At 39.6% G+C, this 25,802-nt stretch overlaps 2 protein-coding genes across 22 annotated transcripts; both read left to right on the top strand.

Annotated features, from left to right (window-relative positions):
* Window positions 1-12,209: 12,209 nt before the first annotated feature.
* LOC128599513 (uncharacterized) lies at window positions 12,210-17,613 on the top strand. 17 transcript variants are annotated; one of them, XR_008384423.1, is made up of 4 exons: window positions 12,210-13,284; window positions 14,742-14,926; window positions 16,581-16,677; window positions 16,814-17,613. XR_008384423.1 is itself a non-coding variant. In XM_053611184.1 (4 exons), the coding sequence occupies exons 1-3, from the start codon at window positions 15,148-15,150 to the stop codon at window positions 16,887-16,889; spliced, it is 651 nt and encodes a 216-aa protein (XP_053467159.1). In that variant the 5' UTR covers window positions 14,933-15,147; the 3' UTR covers window positions 16,890-16,924; window positions 17,149-17,613. The 17 variants fall into 17 exon arrangements, 13 of the variants coding, with proteins under 13 accessions (XP_053467159.1, XP_053467155.1, XP_053467154.1 ...); XR_008384422.1 differs by lacking the exons at window positions 12,210-13,284; window positions 14,742-14,926 and adding an exon at window positions 14,933-15,679 and having other exon boundaries at window positions 16,581-16,729; window positions 16,868-16,924; window positions 17,261-17,613; XR_008384424.1 differs by lacking the exons at window positions 12,210-13,284; window positions 14,742-14,926 and adding exons at window positions 14,933-15,679; window positions 16,148-16,244.
* Window positions 17,614-18,136: 523 nt separating this feature from the next.
* LOC128599930 (uncharacterized) lies at window positions 18,137-25,482 on the top strand. Of its 5 annotated transcripts, XR_008384487.1 has the most exons (4): window positions 18,137-19,097; window positions 21,780-21,905; window positions 22,458-23,013; window positions 23,078-23,148. XR_008384487.1 is itself a non-coding variant. In XM_053611995.1 (3 exons), exons 1-3 carry the CDS (start codon window positions 18,547-18,549, stop codon window positions 23,654-23,656), a joined length of 834 nt encoding a protein of 277 aa, XP_053467970.1. In that variant the 5' UTR covers window positions 18,137-18,546; the 3' UTR covers window positions 23,657-25,482. The 5 variants fall into 5 exon arrangements, 4 of the variants coding, with proteins under 4 accessions (XP_053467970.1, XP_053467972.1, XP_053467971.1 ...); XM_053611995.1 differs by lacking the exons at window positions 22,458-23,013; window positions 23,078-23,148 and adding an exon at window positions 23,500-25,482; XM_053611997.1 differs by having other exon boundaries at window positions 22,458-25,482.
* Window positions 25,483-25,802: the final 320 nt, after the last annotated feature.

The raw sequence follows: 25,802 nt of genomic DNA, 5'->3' as shown, positions 1-25,802 counted from the left end.
TAGCTGTCACAATACAAACTGCCACGATACAAAAGATACATTATGGTGACTAGCTAGATTTGGGTATTAGCTAGGTTCGGTGATTTTTTACACCCCTTTATAGCAACTTTCTTTCAAAGTAGTGACAAATCTAGCGACTTTTTGAGCAGACATCAGCGACTTCAACTCAAAACCATTACAAAAGGCTTCTTTCTATAATAAATAAACTACGACCTATTATTTTATATTGTGGAGGAAAAAAAATAAAAATCCCCACAGGTATCAGGTCTCATTCTCATTTTGATTCCTTAGGAATCAGGGAGGAATAGGAGTCCTTGAACCTAACCGAACATAATCTAATGCTAAAGAGTCACTTTATGATTTTACAAATGTGGGATTATAGAGAAATATAGACATTTAAAAAAAAAAAAAATGTAATGAGGAGAAAATAGAGATCTTTATTTTTGGAGTATAGTGAGTGGGGAAAAAAAATGACTAAGCAAAGTGCAGATGATAAACAGTAACAAATTAATTAGGCTTGATTCCTTTGCACCTCTTTTGATTAATGCATGAAAACCACAAACAAATGTGTTGAGTATCATTCGCTTTAATCATTTGTAATCTGCAGTTCATACTAAAATATCCATTCTTAAACATTACACGTCCCCAGCTACAACGCCAATTGATACACCACTGGGGAAAAAAATCCACTTCCCATGACAATGAACAACAAACCACATCACATGACCCCACTCATAATCACAGGACTTGTAATCAGCCTCACCTGTGTCTAATTACACACACTCCTATAAATAAGTCACGGATAACTGTTGCCCTTAATATGTTCTGAAGGCTTTGCTACTGTAAGTTTGTTTATTCTGCGGCGCCTGGTTATGTTCTTCGACTCTTTGAGCCGATTCTCATATCTAAAGAATCTTGTCATTTTGCTGAAAATTCATCAGTATTATGTATTTAAGACTCTCTGATGCATTTAAACAGACACAGTGTACCGTGTTGTGTTGCACAGAGAATATTAATTAACGAGCACTTGAAACACAGCGCCCCTAGTGGTGAAAAAGTACTTTTTTTTTCATTGATGTCTTTCTTTCAAAGTTCAAGGCTCAAGGAAATGACATTAATGTCCTTTACTGGAGATACGACTCAAATGTGAGTCTGTCTCCTGGTGTGCCACTGTGCTAACAATAAACCCCTTTATACTGTAGTGTTGTTGAATTCTCGATTCTGATTGGTCAGAAGGTGTCGATTCATTTCCTATAACAGCACGGTTCGAAGAAAAGATTGGGTTATAAAGCGAATCCCAGGTTTATTTATATAAATGCGCTCTCATCCTAATATTATAATCATTTCTATAGTAACAGATTATACAGGGACTTCTATGGTGGAATGGTGGTGTTGATATGGTGCCGTTTTCTGTGAGGAGAGGTTTATTTGATATTTAAGGAAGGAGTCTCCAGTGTTAGTGCTTTGTAACAGTCAGAGGAAAAGCGGTACGTTTTCCTGACATGGGAAAGTATATTGAAGATGGCAGATATGGTTTGTTGGTATATATAAATATATAAATTGCTCAAACGTATAATATGTCATTGTTTCAAGTGCTGTGGTATAAGAAGAATAAACCGCTTTATTGTTATGGGATGTTAACAGTGAAGCTGCTTCGTTATAATACCACCCTGTCACTGATTCTTTTTTTCTAACGGCAAGACACCAAGTATTCTATTCCTTAATTACATGACGGACTTGTTTCTTGTTTTTCACTGTAGACGTGAGGCCTTCCTATGCCCTTTCATTGTGTGTGTGTGTGTGTGTCAGGGCCTAACCAAAATCTCAGTCCAACTTCTCACCTGCAGCATTGTGGCCTGCAGATCCGTATGAAGGGTAATTGGGGACTCACATTCTAGGACCAGCTTTGTCTTTGTTTCCCGGCTGAATTCACTGACCCGGACGTGTCAGGTCACAGGAGTGTTAAATGGCGCGGGGTGCTGCAGCTGCATGATTCTTAGAGGGGTTTGTTGTTTTTTTTTTCTTCCCCTCATGCGCTCTCTTTGTGTGTGTGTGTGTGGGTAGATGTGTTATGTGCGGGTGAGTGCATATATTGGTGTATACTCCATAATAGTAAGTGGCATCTGTGCAGCAGAACAAAACTGTCCTTATTGACAGAATGGCAAATGTAAATGAAAACCTCCGGCTGCTATATTTATATTTATTGCATCTTCATTTCAGTTATACAGAACAATAAAGCTAATTGCAAACATTATACATAACACACATCTCTCTTCTTGATAATACATCTAGCTCATGATGTTATTCTCTCTGATATAGCCTCTTCTTTTCGCAACACTTCCTCCTTCTTTCACTATTATTATTATTATTATTATTATTATTATTATTATTATTATTAATAATAATAATAGTAGTAGTAGTAGTGTTGGTGGTGTAGTTAGGTAGGTAACCACCTAAACACTTGCTCTCTTCTTGTTCTTGATACAAGTGCACACTTGTCATCGATTGTGTCTATCCGTAAATCATCTTTACCTCTCAAGGCTGTGAATGTCTCAGCCCCCCCACGCCCCCCACGCCCCCCACGGGTGGATCTGAAACCCGATTCTGAGGCACGCCACAGCCTCTATCGGCTCCTCCACCTGTCCCATGGCTGTTCCCCGTAGAGCTCTCTGTGTGTATGTGTGTGTGTGTGTGTGTGTGTGTGTGTGTGTGAGAGAGATAGTCCCTCGGCCCTAACACACCTGTTCCAATCTCATGGCCACTCCATCCCCCAGCTGTTGCTCCACTCGTTTCTACAGTGAGCGGCACATCTCAGCTCTCAGAAGCCTCGGCATGCAGCGAGGACATAATGATTTAAAGGGCTTTGTCCGGTGATAAGGTCACTTTTAAAGGAACTGAAACGACTGACGAAACTATAAAGAGCCACAACATACTAATTCGACAGTATATAATGTAGTATATATAGAATATAGTATATTAAAGTGAATGTATGACGTGTATATAATTAAGTGCAGTATATCAAGCAGTAGATCACATACAGTGTAGTAACTAAATCTAAACGATTACACTCAGTTACACAATCTATTCTCCATGTAAACACCACATGATGACATGTTCAGCGAAGTATTGCCATCGCTTTACACATCGTAAATTTTGTTGTTGTTCTTTTGTAATCCCTCGCTATGTTGTTCCTCATAAATTATTCTTATACTGTTTTTTTTTTGGTGTGTGTGTGTGTGTGTGTGTGTGTGTGTGTGTGTGTGTGTGTGGAGGGAAGGGGGGGGGGTGTGTTTAATCCCATTCTGATTCACAAAACAAATATATCAGTAGACAAAGTTTTGTTTTAAACTCTGAATTAATTGCTTAATTTTTTAAAAATGTACTTTGAAACTTATTGTAGCGTTCAAATCTCCAGCACAGGAGTTTCTTTGGGGGGAAAAAATGTCAGATCAAGCCGTTGTTTAATTACATTAACAAGAAATACATCTTTAATATACTGATCAATGCGGTGGAAATATCTTACAGGAAAAGATGGATGATGATGTTGGGTTTTTTTTCTCTTTTATATAGTTTTAATTTATAAGAATATTTTGTTCAATTGAATTTAAATTGGCAAAGCTTCTCAGCTTTAAGACTACATGCTATTGTAGTTTATTATTTTTATAATATACTGATATCAAGGGCTAATAATTACATAAATATGCCCTACATTCACAGTATTTACCACATTACATTAACAAACCATGAACTTTTTAATATTAAAATATTAATTGATGTACTGTCTGTTGAAACGATAAACAAACACACCAGTATTGACTAATGCTCGTGCAAAGCAGGATGTTACTGAACGCTGGGATTCAGGTTAGTATTCAGCCACACTCATGAGTTTTGCCAATTAATCTCCACATACAGACTAATTAGTTAGTTATTATATTTTCTTATTGTGGACTTACAGTATTGCGGTTTCACATAATTCATTATTTTCACCGTTCAATATTTTAAGAAAATGACTTTGTTGACATTACTTGTGGTGGATGAACGCTTAAGTTCATAGTCTGTTAAGTAATGCAGTAAATGACGGAGAGATAAACGCTGGGCGAATTTGGAATCTTGGGCCCTAGAGTAGCTAAAGAACACAGGACGTTGAAATACACAGGATAAATACTACACATATTTACGTATAAACACCAAGACATGCAAAGACAACACAGAGAGAAATATTCACATTCACTCTATAAAAGTGAAGAAAAAAAAAAAAATGAAGCATAAAAACAAGCTAAGGTTAGTTGAGCCTACTTCAGTGTGAAACCAAATCATGGATTCTACAACAAACCTGAAATGAGAATATGAAAAATGTACAATAAATGATTTGGTTATAGGAAATTTAGTTGTGGAAATCAAAATGTGTGCATTCATTGAGCACGTGATATTGTTATACATGGGTACAAGTAGATGGATAATACTCAACCCTGAACATCATACATCGTGATGGACTTATCCTAAAATAATTTTAAGAACGTACTGTGTGTCAAATTTGGTTCAATTAAAGAGCGGGGTTATCCACAATCCAAAGGTCCAGGTTACAATGAGGGAAGTCCCCTTTTACACTAAAAAAAGACAGGCCAAGTCTTTGATCACGACAATGGCGGCGCAGATTTGAGCTGAAGTGGCCTGAAAAAAAGCAGACATTCCTCTATGGGAAGTGTAGGAACATGCCTGCGCCCTCACAAGGCCTCCAGAGTGAACCTTTGACTCGTACACAGAGAACTCCATGCAGAGGATCTCGGGGTAGGAGGACCTGGCTAATACAGTTCCCTCTGTCCCAAATAACTTACACGCTGCTTGTTTTGAGTGATGGGCTCTTAGATGTTTGGATAAAAAGCGTTTTATACAGTACATCATTGTGGTGGGGACCAAACTACGAACGAGTCACCAGGAAGGAAGGTTCATTCTGACTCCATCCGATTTTTTTTCTTACTTAAAAGGATCAGTGCTCTGTGTTCAAATGAAAACTTTCAATCATAAGATAATACTTGCAAATGACTTTGCACAAGTAGTGACAGTGATCATTTTGGGTGGCTGTGGCTCAGGTGGTAGAGCGGGTTGTCCACTTATCGAAGCCCATATGACTCCACATGTCGAAGTGTCCTTGGGCAAGACACCAAACCCCAAGTTGCTCCCTATGGCAAGCTAGCGCCTTGCATGGCAGCTCGGCTACCATTGGTGTGTGAGTGTGTGTGTGAGTGGGTGAATGAGAACCAGTATAAAGCGCTGTGTAGAACTGCTAAGGTTAAAAAAAATCGCTATATAAGTGCACACCATTTACCATTTTGGGTACTGAAGGCTGATCGTAATGTGTCGTTCACGAACGAGTCGGCTCTATGAGTCGACTGTTTTAGGTGAACTTTGAGAGCCGACTCAGGTACAGTATAATAACTAATGCCCCCCACCCTTTTTTTTGTTGTTGGTGTTGACCATTAGTCCTGCAGAGTCATTTAATCCAAAAAAGTTTCCATGTAAAACTCTTTTCCACATCCAAGCTCTTTGTTAGTATGAATTCTGAGAAAGATGAGAAGGATGTACCGTATATAGTCAAGTCTGTCTCGAGGTGATTGGTTCTGATGATTTAAATATATTCTATACTATTTCATTTTAGCTATTTCAATTCAAATAAAAAATAAATTGTCTAGGGGGAACAAATTGCAATGAGCTGTTCGCTAGCTGAGCTGAGTCAAATGATCTGACTCACTGAGAAGAGGCGAAATTCTTATATCTAAATCGGACAGATTTGTGCTGGTTCATTAAGCATGGTTTATGTTTGTCTACTTCCCTTTAAGGTGTTCATCAGTGTAGTACTGATTTACTGACTTGGTATATTATATAAATAGTGACATTTCCCAAGGAGAGGCAGATTTGTTCTAGTTCAGTACATTACAATGTTCAACATGACATCTCATCTCATTTTCCCCCAGTGGCATTTGAATAAAATATCAAACAAGCTAAACAAGCAAATAAAAACGGCTGTGTGTCCAAAGAACTATCAAACACCCCAGTAAAAAACCTTCACGAGATACAAGGTGGGACGAAACATGGACGCCTCCATGAAAGCATGTGTTTTGTTAGCAACAAGCTAGCCAGCTAGCATAAATGAACATGAATGAGTTTGTGACGTATTTACTTGAATTTTATGCAAAAACAGTGAAACGTATGGACAGGGTTACGGATGAAACCAACCGATGTGCACATGTTGATTGATCTAAAGTGAATACTACTATTTAAAGTAGTGAAGTGGTACTTCACTGTGAGCGGCCATTTTGATTTAACGTCATGCGCTGAACTCGGGAAGCCGAGTGAGGGCCTTTTCTTTGGTTTCTCTTAGCCAGAAGTACCAAGTTACAAGCTTTCTTTCCGACTGGGACATCCTTTACCTCGGGATATCATGATTGCTAACAAATGTCTAGCTAGCCAGCTGGAATGCAGAGTATAACGTTATAGTTACAGAGTATGTAACATTTCTGTTCCAGTCACAATACTAATATTGACAATGTTTTTCAGTGTTAGCACCTAGCTAAAAGTAGCCTACCTTTGTATAACCTTTCTGTAATTACTGAAGTGGCAGTCCTACCTTAAAGACACTAATAAGTGTGCATGTTGTGATTACGCATGATTAAGATTCCTAATGTTCTGCTACTTCATTTATTGTGTTCTATGAAAAATACGCCTCAGTGTTTTGTCGGAGCCTTGTTTAGGAGATTTACTCCAGACTTCAGGGTGAAAATGTGTTCTTTGCTTTATCAATGCATCAGTATGTGGTGTGTGTGTGTGTGCGCACGCGTGTGCGTGTGTCCTTCCTGTTGGCATTTTGCAGCCGGATGCCAAACAAAGATGGCGTAGGTATTTTTGATAATGACCCATCCATGACCTCTTCAGAGCACTTTACAGTCGTCTCAAAGGGTGTGTCAGAGTGTGTGTGTGTGGGGGGGGGGGGGTGTTAAGCGCTGTTGCATGTTGGTTTTGTGTGTGTGTGTGTGTGTGTGTGTGTGGAAATGAGTAAGAATATATGCGTTGGTGTATGAGTATTTGCACTGTGCTTTGGTATTTAAGTTCTGGGTGCTTTTGGACGTGTGTGTGTGTGTGTGTGTGTGTGTGTGTGTGTGTGTGTGTGTGTATATATGTTTGACACACACACCTCAGGCGACTATTGAGTGTATGCCAACGATGGAACAGCCATGCTCGACCTTCAGAGCTGCAGATGAGTCTTTGTTTTTGCAGACGTGTGAGAACGAGCGAGGGTGTGTGTGTGTACGTGTGTGTGCAGTGTTTGTAAGTGTGTATTACGTGCCTTTGTGTTGCTCTCAGGATTGGCTGCCCTCTTTTCAAGCTCCCAGGGAGATCTGTGACCGACGATGTTCAAGTTGTGAGTTCATATCCAGTTCAGAGGATGGTTCAAGCTCCGGTCAACACTCCACATTGCTACTAACGCTCTCTCTGCTTCTCTCTCTCGCCCTCTCTCTTCTTCTTTCGCTTCCTTTTTTCTCATGTGTCGGGTCCTTATTTTTATCTGCATGACTGCAAAAACACATTTTCCATTTGTACTACAGGTCTTGTACTATACCAGCATATTAGGTGGTTACATCATTCATTAGTCATGTGGCTGGCTGTTTATGCACACACACACACACACACACACACACACATCCAAAAAACATTGTTCAATTCAGTTCCTGTTTTTCCACTTTCAGTAAACTGTGTGAGGACACAATAGAGAGAGTGATTCGATTCAGTGTAATCCAAACAAAACCATTCAGCTTCATATCAACAATTTTGTACCATATTGACCTCTCTCTCTCTCTCTCACACACACACACACACACACACGCAAAGCTGTCATATTTTATGACCTAAAGCAAAATGCTGATCAGATTTTAAGAACATCGGACTGTCATGTGACGAAAACTCAAATTACGCAATAAAATGCATATGATATGACAACACAACTGGATTCTTGAATCTGATTGGTCGTAAGAAACGTTGTTTACGTTTCTATAACAACTACTCTGACACGCGCACAGTCGTAAAGAGACTTTCATCTGAGCTACTTTTGGAAGGAGTCTCCAGTGTCAGTACTTTTGTACCGGTCAGAGGTAAAGCTGTATCTTTACGCTTTCAGCCTTCGGGACATTTTCTTGTCATTTAATTTCCTGTAACAGCACACCCTGTTGTATTACTCCTTACTTATCTGCACATTTTAAAAGGTTTTTGATTGTATCGCATCATCCAGTAGGTTACATTTCTTCTCTCTCTCTTTTTTTTTTATCTAGCAGTCGATGTGCGGCATTTATTATCACTATTTTGCGAATTGACTGCGACACATTTACAAATAGAAGCTGAATAAAAGCTGATGGAAATGAATCGCCATCTCAATCAGCCTCTTTTCAATCCTTAATATGGAGTGCTTGGGTTGCATGAGACCTATTTACTCAAACTGTTGATGAAAAAACATCAGATAAATGCGATGTTCCATGACACACAGTGAAGCTAGAATGATAAATATTGTCAAATATTGCTAAATGCTCACCAAATGGCCCCGAGCCGTTTACTCTGCTTTAATGTAACTATCACTGTGCACTCACAATAACTCATTTAAACATATTTAACGGCAGTAGACACGTTTTAAACTAAGGTACATTAAGAAATGAAGGTCTGAAGGTCTCACACTGTGGTTTAACAAGCTGTTGAATCCAGCGTCGTGTGAAATACAGTACAAGACAAACAGAAGTCACAGTGTCGGAAACAAATCTTTGAATCGAGTGCCTTTATTTTCACATTTTTCCATTCATTATAATTCATAGTCTTTAAACGGTCCATTTGCTCCATTTATGATTCATATTCTTAAAGCACTTAAGGCCTCGAGCGCAGACTGAAAGGCAAAATGGATGATCGAAATGGAGCTGCATTGATTCGATAACAGCGGCGATGTCACGGCTGCATTTTCATTCATGAAAAGCGCCCACTCCAGCTTGCAAGTAATACATAATACTGCAAATGTTAACACTGAAAGATTAACCCACGGCTGATTGCAGTGCACCTGACCCATCTTATTTGCATAAGAGGTTGCAGACTTGGCGCTTTGGCCCGGATGCCGGCGTGTGTATTGCTGAGTTTCGTTTTGCATGATGGATGGAAGCTGTTCTTTATGCTCGGGATCCGACCTTTGTCAACCCCCCGTGAATTAGCTAGAAGCATATCAGCTGCACCGGCCCTTTTCTCGGCAGTCCTATTAGCTGAATGAAGCAAAGAGAGGGTCACCTTTAAGCAACCTTATCTTGTAATTGGGTTCAAGGTTAAGTGATCCGAGAGCAGAGAGGTGCAGGGTTAAGGTCGGGGTGACACGGGAAGGGGCAGCATTTAATCACAGGTGGGGGGAAGAAATCCAGGCCCAAGCTTCAGGGAAAGAAATCAAGGGCACAGTTGGGGGTCAAGGGGCCGTTGCTGGGCAACTCGCACCCTAGCCAACGTCTGCGACACTTTTATCCCTGACTCTAGTCGATAAAGACAGCGAGGTGGAGATTGGGGGGAATTAAGACAAGTCTTCCTCTAGTCGGCTGAGAGTTTCACTTGAGTCTAATTGAAATGTGTTAGGGAAAAGGGATGGTAAGTGCAACGTGGCCCTGAGAGCTTTTCACTACAGTGACTCCGCCACATTAGGTGAGATGAACGGGTAAGGCCGACTCGAGTTCATCCTGTGACCTGAGGACGACTCCATGGCCAAGGGCAAGGAAATTTCCCAGAATGTGTGTAGTGTCAGTGAATGATAATAATTGTATCATAAGCATACGCCTTGTACTGCAATCCTTCCCTCAATGCCTGTATCTGTTGTGCTTCCTTATACTTACCATATCTCTTTTCACTTTGCTTATTGATTACCCACAATGCTGATCAACTACCCGCTGATAGTGGTGCAGAGGGATTTATTCCTTGTTTCACCACCACCTAAAGACAACAGATTAGCGTCCAGAGCTTCAGATTTCATGCTAATATCGCTGTCGATATCACTGATGGTTAAACTTGCCGAGCTGAGTTTCTGCTCTCGTACAACTCCACTGCATTCTGGAACTTTGACCTCGGCATCGGCACCAGCATCTCTACTACTTGTTCGCTGGATTTCGTTCAGTGTCTCTTTTTATCCTTGTTTGTGAAGCTCTTGCAGATGCATATTCTGGTAAATTATCAACAGGGCTTCATCAGGATGTCCGATTAGTGATTAAACCTCATTAATGCTGACATCTGGCTCATCTTCCAGCTCCCCCCCCCCACTATTCTCCCATGACGCCACAATCTGCTGGGACCACAGCGTACCACATGACCATTTGCTTCAGCTATTCGTCCATTCCATAACCATAGCTACAGATATTATACACAGCGAGGCGACTTGTTGGCTTTCAGCGCTAAACTGAACTGATATTCTGGATAAGGGCTATTTCAGATTCCTTCTTAAAGATGACGTCAAAAGTGACATTGGGATGTAATTAATTTATAATTAATGTTGTGGAACGTCCATAAAACAAGTTAGTTCCTGTTCTCACTTATGCTATAGCAGCTATAAACGACCGTTCCCTCACCAGCCTCTCTTTTTCTCTTATTAATAATAATAATAATATACAAAAACTCAGCTTACCATGTTACCAAGAATCTCCTCCTTCTACATGAAACTTCAGCATATCAACAATGACACATTTTTCTTTGTTAAGTAACATTTTTAAATTGGTTTATCATTAGGCCTAGATTATATGACGTGTCCACCGGACAAGTCCCTGTAAATGAGCCGTACATTTTTTCTAAATTAATCATACGCTCCAAAAATCACTTATTACAATGTGACTGATTATTGCTTGTTCATTCTAACTTAAAAATGTTAGCGGTGCTCCACACTTCACACGAAGGAATTGACTACATGCTGTAATGTTGTTTTTCTCCGGTCGTAGAATTTCATAAAACGAACTCTGCTGTAAAGACTCTAAAGACTCTAAAGACTCTCGAAGGAGGTTCCACAGAGGCTTTGTCTAGGACAAAAGGTTGTTTTTTTTTTTTTCTGTAAGTGAAGAATCGACATGGGTGAGTGCTGGTTTCATCCCAAACTAACCATGACCTGTGTCCGTAATGAATAATAACCACTTTTTAGCGCCCGACCCCAACGTTTTTTTTTTCTCTCTCTTAGTTTATTGGCTTCCGCGTCTGACCCGCAGAGTGACCCTGGCCTTAAATACATTTCAGTGGAGCCGACAGATTTATTCTACAATAAATCACAGTGTTGCAAATGACTGCTGCTAAGGGAAGGTCAGTGTCAGGGAATAAGAAATCAAATTATATGAACATAATGAGTTGGTACCACACTATATGGTACATTTCTCTATTTGGTTTCAGAATGCAGCGGTAACCGACGCTATATTATATAGAATTTAGGGGTTAGAAAGTAAACTGGTTCAGTTTAAGGTAGTTTTGCCAGTATGTAAGTGTCTTTTTACATATATGCTTACAAACTCCGTGAAGCAGCTTACTAGAATACCGTTCCAATTTTTTAAAAACATACAGAGTACATAAAGAATGTTAAATGTCTTGTTTTTTCTTCCTCTGTTAACAGGCAAGTTCGCTTGAAAGGCAGGACAGCGTGTGGTTAATTTGATTTGTATTAAAAGTCAACCAATGGGGCAGCTTTTCCATGACCTCTGAACCCTAAGCTTTGCAGTTGGCTGGTTGGGCAAGCCACCTTCACTTGACCCCTCAACCTTGTATGGTAATTCAGCAGTCATGTGACAAAACGGGGGCCACACCAAATGCTTTCAAGGCCAAAGCTTAATCATGACTGTGTTCCTTCCTGACCTTTATACCTTCATATACTGGTTCATTTGGGGCAATATTTCACACGGGTTCATATGTATGGTAAAAAAAAAAATAAATAAATAAAAACGAACTTAACAAGGCAATACATAAAGATCAAGCTGTGAGAATTAGAAACTGACGCTGCAGTGTGATCAGATGCTGTTCGAGTTTTTCGGAAATGGACTAAGCTGGGGAGGAAATCCGCCTTCGTTTATAGCTGGACGGATTAAAGGAGATTCTTGTCCCATGGCTGACCTTCAAAGGCCAGGCCAGATGTCCTACGCTGCTCGAGACAAAACCTTCAGGTAACACATCTTAACTTGAGCGCCTCTGATTACCTCATCAAAACAAAGAACATTTGGTGTAGCTCCTTAGAAGGCATGTTGATATATAAGGAATAAAACACCACAGGGTGTGCTGTTATAGGAAAATAATCAGTGACAGCTCATCATGTTACCGAGCAACCACGAAGCGTAAACTCCTCTGTCCTGAAGATGTCGGAAAACGTCACGCTCCAGCTGTACGACTGTTACACTGGAGACGTATTAGAATGCGTTCGTTAATATAACCCATATATAAGGGTTATATAATATATAAGCTGGAACTTCTGTCAGAGCTGCTGTTATAAAAAATTAATCAACATCTTCTGACCAATTGATTGTTTTTCTTTTTCGTTTTTTTTTGTAAGTACACGTAATATAATCATTTTAGAAATCTGAGCTGTATAGCTAAAATTCTGTTAGTAAAACGTTTGTGAGTCCAGAACATTCCTAAGGCGTCTTTAAACCAACATATTGCACAACAGAGGCCAGGCCACCCAAATGGAACCCGACTGAGCGGTGGAACCACATGAGGAGATGGAGGGATTAGGTGCTATTCAGGGTTAGATTTAGAACTTTTTTTTTTTTTTTGCAGTTCCCAGGCATGTATTAAGTTCCATACAGAAAACAAAGAACAAATGTATATGACTAAGTAAGTGTCTGAAAATAGACCGCAAAGTTTCACTTATTCAGGAAAGTCCAGTTTATACAAGATTACTTTCATTTTTTTTCTGAAAATGATCCTTTTCTCTCATATGATGTAATACAATCCAGAGGAGTCCAATGGATACAGTAGTTATTGATGTTCTTCTTTTATTCTTTCACTCTTCTCTGAGTGTTCTTTAAATTCTCCACCATTTGTGCCACTTTGTAACATCCCTTCATTATCCAATCCTCTCTCCCTCCATTTCTCTCTCACCATCTCTCAGTGGAAGGCTGTCAGAGGTTTTTTTTTTAAGGAGCCGGTGAGCTGTGAAATCGCACAAATTGCTACTGCTTTACGTCTGGCCCTGGCGAACGAGGGAGGGAAAGACAAAACGGCAGAGGAGAGAGGGGAGATTTTCTGCTCCAACACTTTTTAACTGTTCGTACTTCCACCAGCACTCCAATCACCTACAAACACACACACACACACACACACACACACACACACACACACACACGAGCACACACAGCTGCACCAGGCCATGCCCGCCCTCCTCCTTCCCTTTCTATCTATGCTCAACGGACAAGCCACCCCCAACACACACACTGACACACACCCTTGTTCCTATTCCACAACACCTTCTCCACTTTGCTTTACAATTCAGGTCACTTCACTGAACAACTTTTCAAAGTAGCCTCACGAGGGACGAAGCCCTCAGAATGCAGCTGATAAAGATATCACATCCATGAGTGTCATTTGAAAATGTGTGTATACGCTAGTCCTACAACCAAATGCATATTATTCGTTATAATCATTTAATCTTTACTCTCATGAACAATACAGGGTTGCCCCCCCCCCCCCCCAGACAGATCAACATTTGATTCTCATATCAGACTAAGTGTAACTTTTAATTCCTTCATTCCTTTACTTTCTATCATTCAGGTCATAGAAAAGAAATGGGAAACTTCTAAACCAAAAAAAGTAAATCAAATGTCTGTAATTAGTCATTTCAAGCCATTCATGTGACCGAACGAACATCCTGTGTTCCCAAACTTTGCATTTGCTTACCTGTCAGATAGCGCCCTCTAAAGGACTAATATTAATAGTGCAAAACCCCCACCAGAATGTGGTATGTTTAATCATACAGACAGACTATAACATTTAACATAAAAGTCTAACCTTGTCAGACACCTTTCTGAGATTCAAAGGTTTCTGTGTCATTGATTGGATTGGCGATATGGGATGGGCAATATATCAAAAATATCATATCATGATACTTGAAGACACTTCTATGATATGCTATCACAAAATATAGGTTAGCAAACAAACTACATATTTTTTATTAAAAAAAAAAATACATATGAGTTTGATGATATTTTGGTTTTTAAAAATTTACAAAAAAAAAAAAAAACATTCTGGCAATTTGATTAAATAATTCTACTAAAAACATTTCCAGTTTACAATTTTAAAGATTTAATACAAAATTTTAGCATCAAATTAGCTGTGTCCAATTGTAGACTTGAACTGCTAAGTGAACTGGAAAAATGTATTGTGGCATAATTTATCACAGTATCATATCATGATATTGCCCTAGCTGCTCCTTCATCTAAACTAGACTCAAATCACAAACTTTGTCCTGTTTTAGTTTGTCTTGTTATATTCGGGCTATTTGCAGTAGACTTTTGTTATTAATCTTTATGGAGTAAGGAAAACCCAAATGTTTTGCAGCCTTAAATGTAGAAACAAAATCCACAGTATTAGTGCCTACAGTAAGACTTATTGGAGACAGAGAGCTTTTTATTCTTTTATTTTCCACTTACAGGACACATTACAGTTGACATTACTCATAGACCTACATATTTTTGAGTTATTTATTTATATCACATGCTTCACAGACTCCTAGGGGTCCTTGGACGCCATTTTGAGAACCTTCTGGATAGAAGCTAACTGAATTTCAGTTCCACTGAGCTCGTTTGAGTGTCGAACTGGAAGAGTTCACTAGAGGACGCCGCGGCGGAAATGTAGATCAGTCCGTGACCTCTGACCGCCGGAAGTAAACAAAACCATTCAACTATGTCAGGTGGGATGTTCATTAGAATAAGATAGCCTGTTTTTATTTACGTTGTGCAACCGATTCTGTGGGAATTTGTAAAGTAATACGTTATTATTTATTAAAAATAATAATAATAAATAAATAAAAGAAAGATATATTTATTTCGGTAGCCGGTTCAAGTGGTGCTGGTACTGAAGCTGAGGCGAACTATAGTAGATAATTATTATTATCGCTCCTCTGGTACTAAAATGGATTTTATACAAAACAGAGGCACGTCTTTGTTAAACGCAGACGAAGCCTCGGCTATCGAGACGGCAGTCCGGACGGCGGTCATGTCCATCCTGAAGGTTTTCTGCGACCTGAGTGAGAAGAAGTCGCACTGCTATGAGGCGAAGTTAGCCGAGGCGGAAAGAGAAAACGCGGCGCTCAGGTTTCAGTTAAAAGCCACTGAGCAGGAGCTTCAAACCTTACGCCAGATCTCTTCTAATTACAAAATCTCAGCGGAGGTGACTTTCAGTACAGATGTCGAAGAAAGAGTTCAAGAACCGGCGTCTTTCCAAAGTGTCTCATCAGAGAGCGACCGTGTCCTGGTGCTAAAGGAAGAGGAAGAGCCTTTCTACGAGAGCCAGTTGTTTATAAAGAGTGAAATGACAGAGGAATATTCTGCAGTGAACTTTGAAAACGCGCAAATCCAGACATACGGGACACACAACGACGACGACAACAATAACAATCACCACTCAGTTAATCAAGATCCAGTTTTCACCGGATTTGAGAGAAGTATGCACGTGCCGTGTTGTTCTCAGCTCTCTCTAGAAGAAAGAGATGATTTATTTGGTTTTGCGATTAATGTTAGAGGAAAACTCCACCCTGGAGCACATTAAATATGTTTATTGGAAATATTTATCGTGTCATTTAGTGACTCTGGTGTTAATTTGTTGCTTGGTGTTGTATTTTCCACATTATTCCTGTGAGAAGTAAGCGGTTACGTGTCTCTCTCTGATGTCACAGGGGGGCATTATTATTATTATTATTATTATTATTATTATTATTATTAATTAATATTGCTGGCAATGTCAACAGTCACAAACAAGTGATAACGGCCTGGTTTCCCTGTTAAAACCCAAAGTATACTTCACCTTTTGCGTACGCTAGGAACAGCGTACGCAAATTTCGTCATCAGCAAAGTACGCACGTATTATTTCTTTTTTATTTCTTTCTTATTTGTATTTCTTTTGCACTACTTAGTTCTTCCACAAGGTGGAGCAGTGACCCAGGGCCGTTGATTCTCAAGGTAGTCGGGGGAAAAATCTAAATAAATGGAAGAGACGGAAAACGAGTGCAGGTTAGAACGTACCTGCATTTGTATAATTCTAACCTTAAAGAGTAATGATTTGTATATGGGTGCTAATCGTGGAGAGATTGCCCAAGCATTGTTCTTTGTGTTGTTGTGATTCTTCTTCGTTGTAGTCCTTCATACCAAAAGACCTGCGTTACTGCTCTGTAAGGACTCTTGTGATCACCGATATTAACTGGCTAGCTTGTTTTAAAGAAAACACGTGTTCTTGGAGGCATCCGTGTGTGTGGACAGCCAATAAGGATGTTGGGCCACAAGAGTCTGATTATTTTGGCCAGAAAGGTGTACAATATACATCACACGTTTTCTTGTGCTTGCCTACAGGGAGACTGACACGGTATGAGAATGTGAGGCGGTACAGAGAAAGGATTCGGGCTGATCCTGCGAAATACCTCGCCTGGAAAGAGAAGAACCACTTGAGGTACTGTATGAGGTATTGCCAGTTGTCGTGGTAACAATAATACAGAGAAAATGTAAGTGAAGAGAAGTTATTCTCTAATGTTTCCATAACTATTGTGGCTTTTTTTTTTTAATCATCCATTGTTACATTCCAGCAGTAGTAAAGTGGGTGTGTGTTCAGGAATAAAACACTCCATGCTGTGCTGTTCTAGGAAAATAATCAATGACAGGTGATGTGATGAAGTGGAGTTACTGTTACCACCACAAAGGTGATTATTTTCCAATATCATCACATCCAGAGGTGTTTTATTCCTCTTATACTATAGCATCTTGCCCAAATTTTTTTTTTACTTATTAAAGAACAATGCGTCATAGTTTCATTTCATCAATAAGTTGCTTTAGAGTGTCACTTGAGTGAATGAGGTCATCTGATTTGGCAAACAAGTTCATCCTCAAATCGTCCTATCCTTGTTTCCTTTCTTTGCATCCTCAGAGGGAGGAGCTAAGAAGCGAGGAAGGGAAGAAAGGAAAGGAAATAACGAAGCAAAATTAAATGAAATGAGAAGTACCCACTTCTTTGATGTGTGTATTTGCAAACCATTCAGGTATCTGCAAAACAGAAAGACCATTAATGAACTACCTGAACCCATGAAAAAGCTGCAGAGGAAGGCTTGGAGAGAGGCGACAAGGCGACACCGTGCAAAAAAGATGGCTCAAGCTGCTCTTTCTGCTACATCCATGTCACAAACACAAACCGTATGACCAGGACATATTTCTTCCCTTTAGACTCTGTGCTCTCTGGGCAAAAAGTGCCCCTTTTGCATATTTATATACTGTATAAATAAATTAATAATTGGGTAATTGAGTTGAATGAAAATCTTTTCTTGGTTTTTTGTTGGTCCAGTTAACAGTTATCGTTTAGAAATTAAATGACACAAATAAAGTAACATGTCTGTCATTCTGATGTCTCTATCTTGGTTTTTAAATCAATTAAACAGTTATACCTATACACCATAAAAAACTATAGTATCATCAGTATTTGAATAGGTACAGTAAACATACACACATTGTATAAAGTCAGAGGTAGTGAATTTCTCGATCCGAGTAATACTCTTATCTAAGCATGTTAATGCACAGAGACTATAATTAGACACACAAATGATGGGGGTTTCCGGCTCTTTTCAATGAGTCAAGTCTTTTGACTCAGCTCACCAAGAAGAGCCGACTCTTTTGGCTCCCAAACGGCTCAGCAACACCCCCCCAATCATAAATATTCTCCTTTAGCTAACAATGATTGATATTATTTCATGAAATCTCACCTTACCTTCTAATAAACCAAATAATAGTAATAATAATAATAATAATAATAATAAACGTCTCGCAAGTGTGAAGATGCTCTCAACGGTCACCTAAAAGAGCCGACTCATTCGCGAACGACACATTCGCTCGTTATAGTAGTAACACTGACGGCAGCGGCGGTATTAATATGTTACTTTCTTGTTCATTCTTAATTTCATAATATGACCTAATATTTATTTATGTTAATTTCATAAACGAAAAGTCTATTTCAAAGAGTTCGTTTGGGCACGAGCCATTTCGCTAGAGAGCGTCACAGTAGAAATGCAATGTAATGTAATGCAGCAGACCAGTGTGACCTCTGACCGGCGGAAGTAAACGGAACCATTTGAACGCAAGAAGTGGGAGCTCTAGAATATGTTTATTTTTTTATTGGCAGTATTTACATTAAATACTTAACGTAACTATTTTAAAAAGAGAATATATTTTAGGGGGCGGTTTTAAAAAATTGTAGAGTCAGTATTTAAAGTGAAACTCGACTGTAGACAATATAAACAAACAGCACGCTAAATTGCTTCGCTCCTCTGGCACTACAATGAATTTTTCACCAAACAGAGACACGTCTTTGTTAAACGCAGACGAAGCCTCGGCTATCGAGACGGCAGTCCGGACTGCGGTCATGTCCATCCTGAAGGTTTTCTGCGACGTAAACGAGAAGAAGTCGCACTGCTATGAGGCGAAGTTAGCCGAGGCGGAAAGAGAAAACGCGGCGCTCAAGTTTCAGTTAAAAGCCGCCGAGCAGGAGCTTCAAACCTTACGACAGATCTCTTCTTCCAGCGCCAATTACACAATCTCAGCTGAGGTGACCCTGAGCCACGACTTCAGCACAGATGTTACTGAAGAAAGAGGAGAGGAAGCGGCATCCTTCCAGAGCGATGGCAGCGTGGTGATAAAGGAAGAGCCTTCTCACAACACGTTGTGTTTAAAGAGTGAAATGGCAGATGAGACATTTGCAACAGAGTGTGATTATCCTGGCATGGACAATGTCCAGATTTGCCAGCAGACTCCAGGTGCAGAGATGTGGAGCATGCAACATGTGCAATCATTCAGTTCAGCAAGATCCAGCCTTAACCAGACCAGAGAGAAGTATGCATGAGTAATTCTGTGTTGTATTGAGCCCTATTCAGACAGGATTAGGTACATTACATGGAGAGGTGTCGTAATGTGATTATCACATACCGGATTATCTTAGTGATGCATCGGAATAGGACAGGAATACAATCCCAGTGTCGGTTGTCTGGAAAGGTTGCAGCGTATTTTACCTTCTATAGAAGACCAGTAGAAATATCTCCAGGTAATATACAGTATATGCGGTCTGAATTGACATGTTGGAAAATGGACAGAGAGAGACCAGGCGTACAAATAAGACCACCCACGTTTTCCCCAGCCAATGCACTGGAATGCTTTGAGATTGAAACCGAGGAAAAATTGGCTTGGAGCTTTCTGAGTTCAGAGTACAGTGGAGATTACATTACATTATGAGAATGGAGATTACATTACATTACATCACGTTATTGAATACATGACGTCTGGAAAACTAATCCTGTCCGAATAGACTGTCATGTTAATGTTTTGTTTGGAATGGTGTACTGGAGTGTGTTTTATTAGTTAACATTTTCTTATGCATTGTTACTTAACCCTCTATGGTACCGTGTTGCCCCCAGGCAACATAGGCTATTTTAGTTTTTAAAAAAATCCATTTAATTGGTATTAACAGGGAAAGAGAACTCAAATACTAACCAATGAAAATGCAAAAAAAAAAAAAAAGTGGTCACATGACCCACAGGTGGTCCCTTTTTGTTTCCTCTTTCAGCGCATGTGCACATGTCACATGGCTCTAGATTTTCTCCAATGGAAAGTGCATTTTCACAAATTTATGCGCAGATAATCGCCTACAAAAAAATCTGACTCACCTTCATTGGTAAGTAAAGAAGTATTTTTTTAAAAAAACATTTTATATTTACATTATATCTACATTATATATCATCAAATGTATCATAGGACATTACACAAAACTGCATGTTGCCTCGATGCAAAATTGTACCGTGATGGAATCGCATAAGGCCATACCAGGCATACTAGTTTGGAATAAAAGTATATTTTATTTGTAAGGAAAAGAGTTAGAATGATTTAAATATATTTGCATTTTTGCATGATTTTGTACTGCTTTTATAAGAATAGTAATTCACGTACTATATCTACACACATGATTTAACGCAGGAGATGGATCTGCACGTTTTCTATCGTACTTCAAAAAGGTATAAAGTACAGATAGCACTGCCAGTTGATGAGAGTGAGGATGAGGTGTCCTATAGTGATGAGGAAGATGAGTTCGTAGTGACAATCCGTCAGGGAGTGAGTGAGGGCGAGGATGGAGATGAGGATGAAGACGGAAATACCATTTTGGTAGAAAATCAACAGGAAGAAGTATAGAGCGAGAATGAGGAACCTGGTGACGGTGAAAATGGAGGCGCAGTAGCAGGCTTGATTAGAGTAGGATGATTGGTAAATTCATTATAATGCATGTCATTTGCAACTCATGTTGTTTTTATTTCTCAGAGGCTTGCCAGCAGCAAGTATGGAGAGCAAGAATGGGAGACCATCACAGCACAGTGAGGAAGAACAGCCTGAAAAGCGTCCAAAAACCTCTGTAGGACCACGACCATCAAGGCTGTGTCGTTTTGATCAGACAGGTCATTGGCCTGTTTGGGTTGAAAGAAAAGGGCGATGCAAATACCCAGGTTGTACAGGCATTGTAAAAGTGCAGTGCTCAAAATGTGCTACCTACCTGTGTTTTTCTGTTGAGAGGAATTGCTTCGTCAACTTTCACAAGCAGTGAGGAAAGAGATGTGTATATGTGCTTGTATATATACAGGTTCTTGTATGTGTATACGTGTAAGGATAAAGTGCATATTAGGATAATGTTATGGTGATTTAAAAAAATTTTTTTTTTAGTGAAACACTGTAATGTTTTGAAATAATAACGATGATATTATGGTTTGGTAATATTTGTGTTCCACCGTGGTACAATGTTGCCTGAGATGTGTGAATCTCTCTCAAAATGACCCACCGGGTTTTCTTATTCTCCCGCTTATCGTATTCCATCGGTGACCTATGTTCATGCTTCCACTCAAACTGAAGCTCAGCTTCTTCCCATAACTTCTGTGGAGGGCCCGTTTATTCTTTCCTCTGATGATGATGGTAGCTTTGCTACAGACACATCATATGACCTTTCACCTACAAATTATTCTCCTACAAGACCTATTCCCTCCCCAGAATGTGTGTATGATAGTGATTCTCAATATACTCTGTTACCCTCGTGTTTTCCTGTGTCTTAAATTTATTCATCTGGATATAAAATATTACTTTTTTTAAATTAAATATGAAATGTGTAATACATTAAAAACTAGATAAATCTGATTGTTCAAGTGTTTAGTTAAAGAAATGGATGTTTTCAGTAAAAAAAAAAAAAGATTTCTGCATGAAAATGTCATGTTTCAATTTGTCCGCTGTTGTACAATGTTGCCTTGAGGCAACAATCTTTAATAAATAAATCAACTTCAAAATAATGAAAATGTTTATTGATATTATTATTATTATTATTATTATTATTATTATAGTGTACCATAGTGGGTTAAAAAAGCTTGATCGAGAGTGTTTTCACTAAGAAATTATAGCTGCTACAGATCGCTCTCTGTCTTCAAGCAGCGGTCCTCAGCTTGCAGCTGATCTCAAGATGAAATTAATCTCTGTGCATTTGTTGATCAGCAGGTGGATTCCTGGTGATGATCTTACAGGAAGATTGAAAAGCAGGGAGTGTGTGAGAAGATACAGAGAAAGGATCCGTGCTGACCCAGAAAAGTACCTCGCCTGGAAGGAAAAGGAACGCTTGAGGTATTTATGTCTTTACAATTCACATTAGCGATTGCAGACGGATTAATAAGAGATGACTAAAAATTAGACGTGGGCAATATCCGCAAAAAATATCGGAATAATCGAGGAAGACAGGAAGGCCAGCTTTGCTCTGTGGGATTCCCAGCCATGGATGGCTGTGACATTACCAGGAGTGACTTCCCAGTGATGTCTCAGTCAGAGAGTTGGTGCCATTTATGTGAGTGCGTGCGTTTGTTTGTTTGTTTGTTTGTTTTCCCCTTTAATTTCTTCCGTTATTGAGTGAGGAAACTAATCAGCATTGTCACAATATTCCAATGCATTGTCAAAGTTTATATAATCCAGATTCCTGCTAAGGGCTTAACCGAAATTACATGATCTTGCCCATACTACCTAGTCCAACATGAGCTGACGTTATTAGCATCATTTCTATCATTTATATCAGAATGATATTAGCATCATTGTCGCTACCAAAGAATGCAGTAATCAGAAGATTGTTGAAGTACAGAGCAGAAGTTCTTTGATACGAGTGTTTGAAATCTTGCCACCGTCCAGGTATCAGCAGAAGAGAAAGACCATTAACGATCTGTCTGAGCCCATGAAGAAGCTGAAGAGGAAGGCTTGGAGAGAGGCTAAGAGGCGGGATCGTGCTAGAAAGCAGGTTCAAGCCCCTACCACACACACGATCCAGACAACCAACCCGTGAAGAGGACATTAACTAATCTCTGGGCAAAAACTTTCTGCACTTGTATAAATTACTACACATGTCCACTGTATTTAAGTTGTGTAATGACAGGAAAGTGTCACGGAGATGGATGGTGTCCCGGTGTTAACAGAAGAGCCTCTTTACCAAGAGCATGGTGTGAAATGACAGGCAAGAATTTTGCTGTGACCTTTGAAGACCCTGTTCTAGAAAACATGGAAGGTTGCCAGGTGTACATCCAGACAAATGAAACATCCACAGTCCCTCCAGCTTTAACCAGACTAGAGAGAAGTATCGCACGTGCCATGCTGTGGTGATGTCATGACCGGGGGATTAACATGCAATACAGAGAAGAGATCTGTGCTGATCTGGAGATCTCCTCACCCGCAACGAGAAGGATTACTCAAGGTATACTATGCATTACTTCCCCATTCACTCGATTACTTTCAGTAACCGCTTTATCCTGATCCAGGCTCACCGCGAATCCGGACGCTATCCCTGGAACGAAACGGTGTTAGTGAGGCATTAATACACACTCGATGGGATGCCAGTCCACTTCAGAGCACCAAGTACACACTCATTCACACCTAGGCGTAAGTTCTTTTTGGCCAATTCACCTATCGAGGTGGGAGGAAACCGGAGAACCTGGAGCAACCCAACACTGAAAATATTTGATCCTGTGTTCTAAAAAACAAACAAACAAACAAACAAAAACAAAGAAGAACTTGTGGCTAGCACAATCAGTGCACCATTGTTTTCCTCACGGATGAAAGCATATACAAATTCCTACTAATGAAACGATATCATATTGCCCATTCCTACAGCCATGCTTTAGTAATATTGGCATGAACGTTTTTCACGTGATGTGTGTTTTGAGAAACTGCTACCCTGCAGGTCTCTCCGCAGGAGAAAACGAATCCAGGATCTCCCCGAACCCATGCAGAAGCTGCAGAGGGAAGCCTGGAGAGAAGCTACCAGGCGGCACCGTGCAAGAAAGATGGCACAAGCGTCCCTCGCTGACACAAACATGCCCCAAACACTCAACCCATGATGACTACGCTATGCTCAACTATTTATGCTCCAGTCAGTAATCTCAGGCAAAAAGTGTTCTAATTTATATAGGTACAGTGGTTCTTGAAAGTTTGTGAACCCTTTTGTATTTTCCTAATTTCTGCTTCCTAATTTATGATCTAAAACATCACACAAATCCTAAAAGAACCCAATTAAACAAATGAGAAAAAAAAAAGTATTACACTTGGTCATTTATTCATTGAGGAAAATGATCCAATATCTGTGAGTGACAAAAGTATGTGAACCTCTAGGATTAGCAGTTCAGTTGAAGGTAAAATTAAAGTCAGGTGTTTTCAATCAGGCGTGAGTGAGCACCCTGTTTTATTTAAAGAATCGGGATCTATCAGAGTCTGATCTTCACAACACACGTTTGTGGAAGTGCATCATGGCACGAACAAAGGAGATTTCTGAGGACCTCAGAAAACGAGTTGTTGATGCTCATCGAGCTGGAAAAGGTTTCAAAACCATCTCTAAAGAGTTTGGACTCATCACTAATCCACAGTCGGACAGATTGCGTACAAATGGAGGAAATTCAAGACCATTGTTCCCCTCCTCAGGAGTGGAGACCAACAAAAATCACTCTAAGAGCAAGCTGTGTAATAGTCCATGAGGCCACAAAGGAACCCAGGGTAAACTCTGAGCATCTAAAGGCCTCTCTCACATTGCCTAATGTTAATGTTCATGAGTCCACCATCAGGAGAACTCTGAACAACAATGATGATCATGGCAGGGTTGCAAGGAGAAAGCCACGGCTCTCCAAAAAGAACATCGCTGCCCGTCTGCGGTTTGCTCAAAATCATGTGGACAAGCCAGAAGGCTAATGGAAAAATGTTTTGTGGATGGATGAGACCAAAATAGAGCTTTTTGGTTTAAATGAGAAGAGTTATGTTTGAAGAAAGGAAAACACTGCATTCCAGCATAATAACCTTATAATATCTGTGAAACATGGTGGTGGTAGTGTCATGGTTTGGGCCAGTTTTGCTGCATCTGGGCCAGGACGACTTCCCATCACTGATGGAACAATGAATTCTGAATTATATCAGCGAATTCTAAAGGAAAATATCAGGACATCTATCTGTGATCTGAATCTCAAGAGAAAGTGGGTCATGTAGCAAGACAACGACCCTAAACACACGAGTCGGTCTACCAAAGAACGGTTAAAGAAGAATAAAGTGAATGTTCTGGTGTCCTTAATCTAGTAGAAATGTTGTAGAAGAACCTGAAGCGAGCAGTTCATGTGAGGAAACCCACCAACATCCCAGAGTTGAAGCTGTTCTGTACTGAGGAACGGGATAGAACTCCTCCAAGCCGACGTGCAGGACTGATCAACAGTCACCCCAAACGTTTATCTGCAGTTATTACTGCACAAGGGGGTCACACCACATACTGAAATTTAAATACTTTTACCACTCACAGACATGTAATATCGGATCATCTTCCTCAATAAATACGTCCTAAATAAAATAATAAATGACCAAGTATAATACTTTTTGTCTCATTTGTTTAACTGGGTTCTCTTTATCGACTGTCAGGACTTCTGATGATGTTTTAGGTCATATTCATGCAGAAATGTAGAGAATATTTCCACTATAATCATGAAGTGCATACTTTCAATTAAGTCACGAAGGACCTGAGGACAAGTATCTGATTATTTTTATCATCACGTACGAGTTAAAAGACAAACACAAATAAACTGTTAACTGATGGTACTGTGTATATTTGTTAACTCTGCACATTTAAACACAGTGGTGGTTTACTCAACATGCCAAGATAGTATAAAGTACACAAAATAAAGCTTTATCATCATTCTTTGTTTTGAACATCCTTTATTTATTTGATACGTTACAAAATTTAAAAGAAAAGGTCAATAATGGCAGTCAAATCGTTTACAGTTTAGTGCTTCCATTGAACAGAGATAATCAGCGACAGGACATTTTGTTTAATGTTTAAAGATTGAACTTTGAAGATGAATTACACATACCAATATAGAGTCGTGTGTAAAAATAAGTACACCCCTACCTATGGAAATCGTTGGCTTTTTTGACATTTGGACAAGCGAACATTTGATCCTCTTTGAAACCGTGCCCCAAAAAACGGATCAGTCACATGGGGGAAAAGTAAGTACA

The sequence above is a fragment of the Ictalurus furcatus genome, chromosome 23, assembly GCF_023375685.1.
Source record: "Ictalurus furcatus strain D&B chromosome 23, Billie_1.0, whole genome shotgun sequence".
In the NCBI taxonomy this organism is placed as follows: Eukaryota; Metazoa; Chordata; class Actinopteri; order Siluriformes; family Ictaluridae; genus Ictalurus; species Ictalurus furcatus.
The sequence above is the reverse complement of the archived record's forward strand: the minus strand, read 5'-3'. Positions and strand labels throughout refer to the sequence as shown.

Excerpts from the sequence above, each read along its gene's own strand:
- LOC128599513 (XM_053611172.1), top strand. The coding sequence starts at position 15,148 with ATGGATTTTATACAAAACAGAGGCACGTCTTTGTTAAACGCAGACGAA. Across the intron at positions 15,680-16,580 it reads TTTCACCGGATTTGAGAGAA|GGAGACTGACACGGTATGAG; the intron begins GTATGCACGTGC and ends GCTTGCCTACAG. Across the intron at positions 16,690-17,260 it reads CACTTGAGGTACTGTATGAG|GTATCTGCAAAACAGAAAGA; the intron begins GTATTGCCAGTT and ends CAAACCATTCAG.
- LOC128599930 (XM_053611995.1), top strand. The coding sequence starts at position 18,547 with ATGAATTTTTCACCAAACAGAGACACGTCTTTGTTAAACGCAGACGAA. Across the intron at positions 19,098-21,779 it reads CTTAACCAGACCAGAGAGAA|CAGGTGGATTCCTGGTGATG; the intron begins GTATGCATGAGT and ends TTTGTTGATCAG. Across the intron at positions 21,906-23,499 it reads AAGGAAAAGGAACGCTTGAG|GTCTCTCCGCAGGAGAAAAC; the intron begins GTATTTATGTCT and ends GCTACCCTGCAG.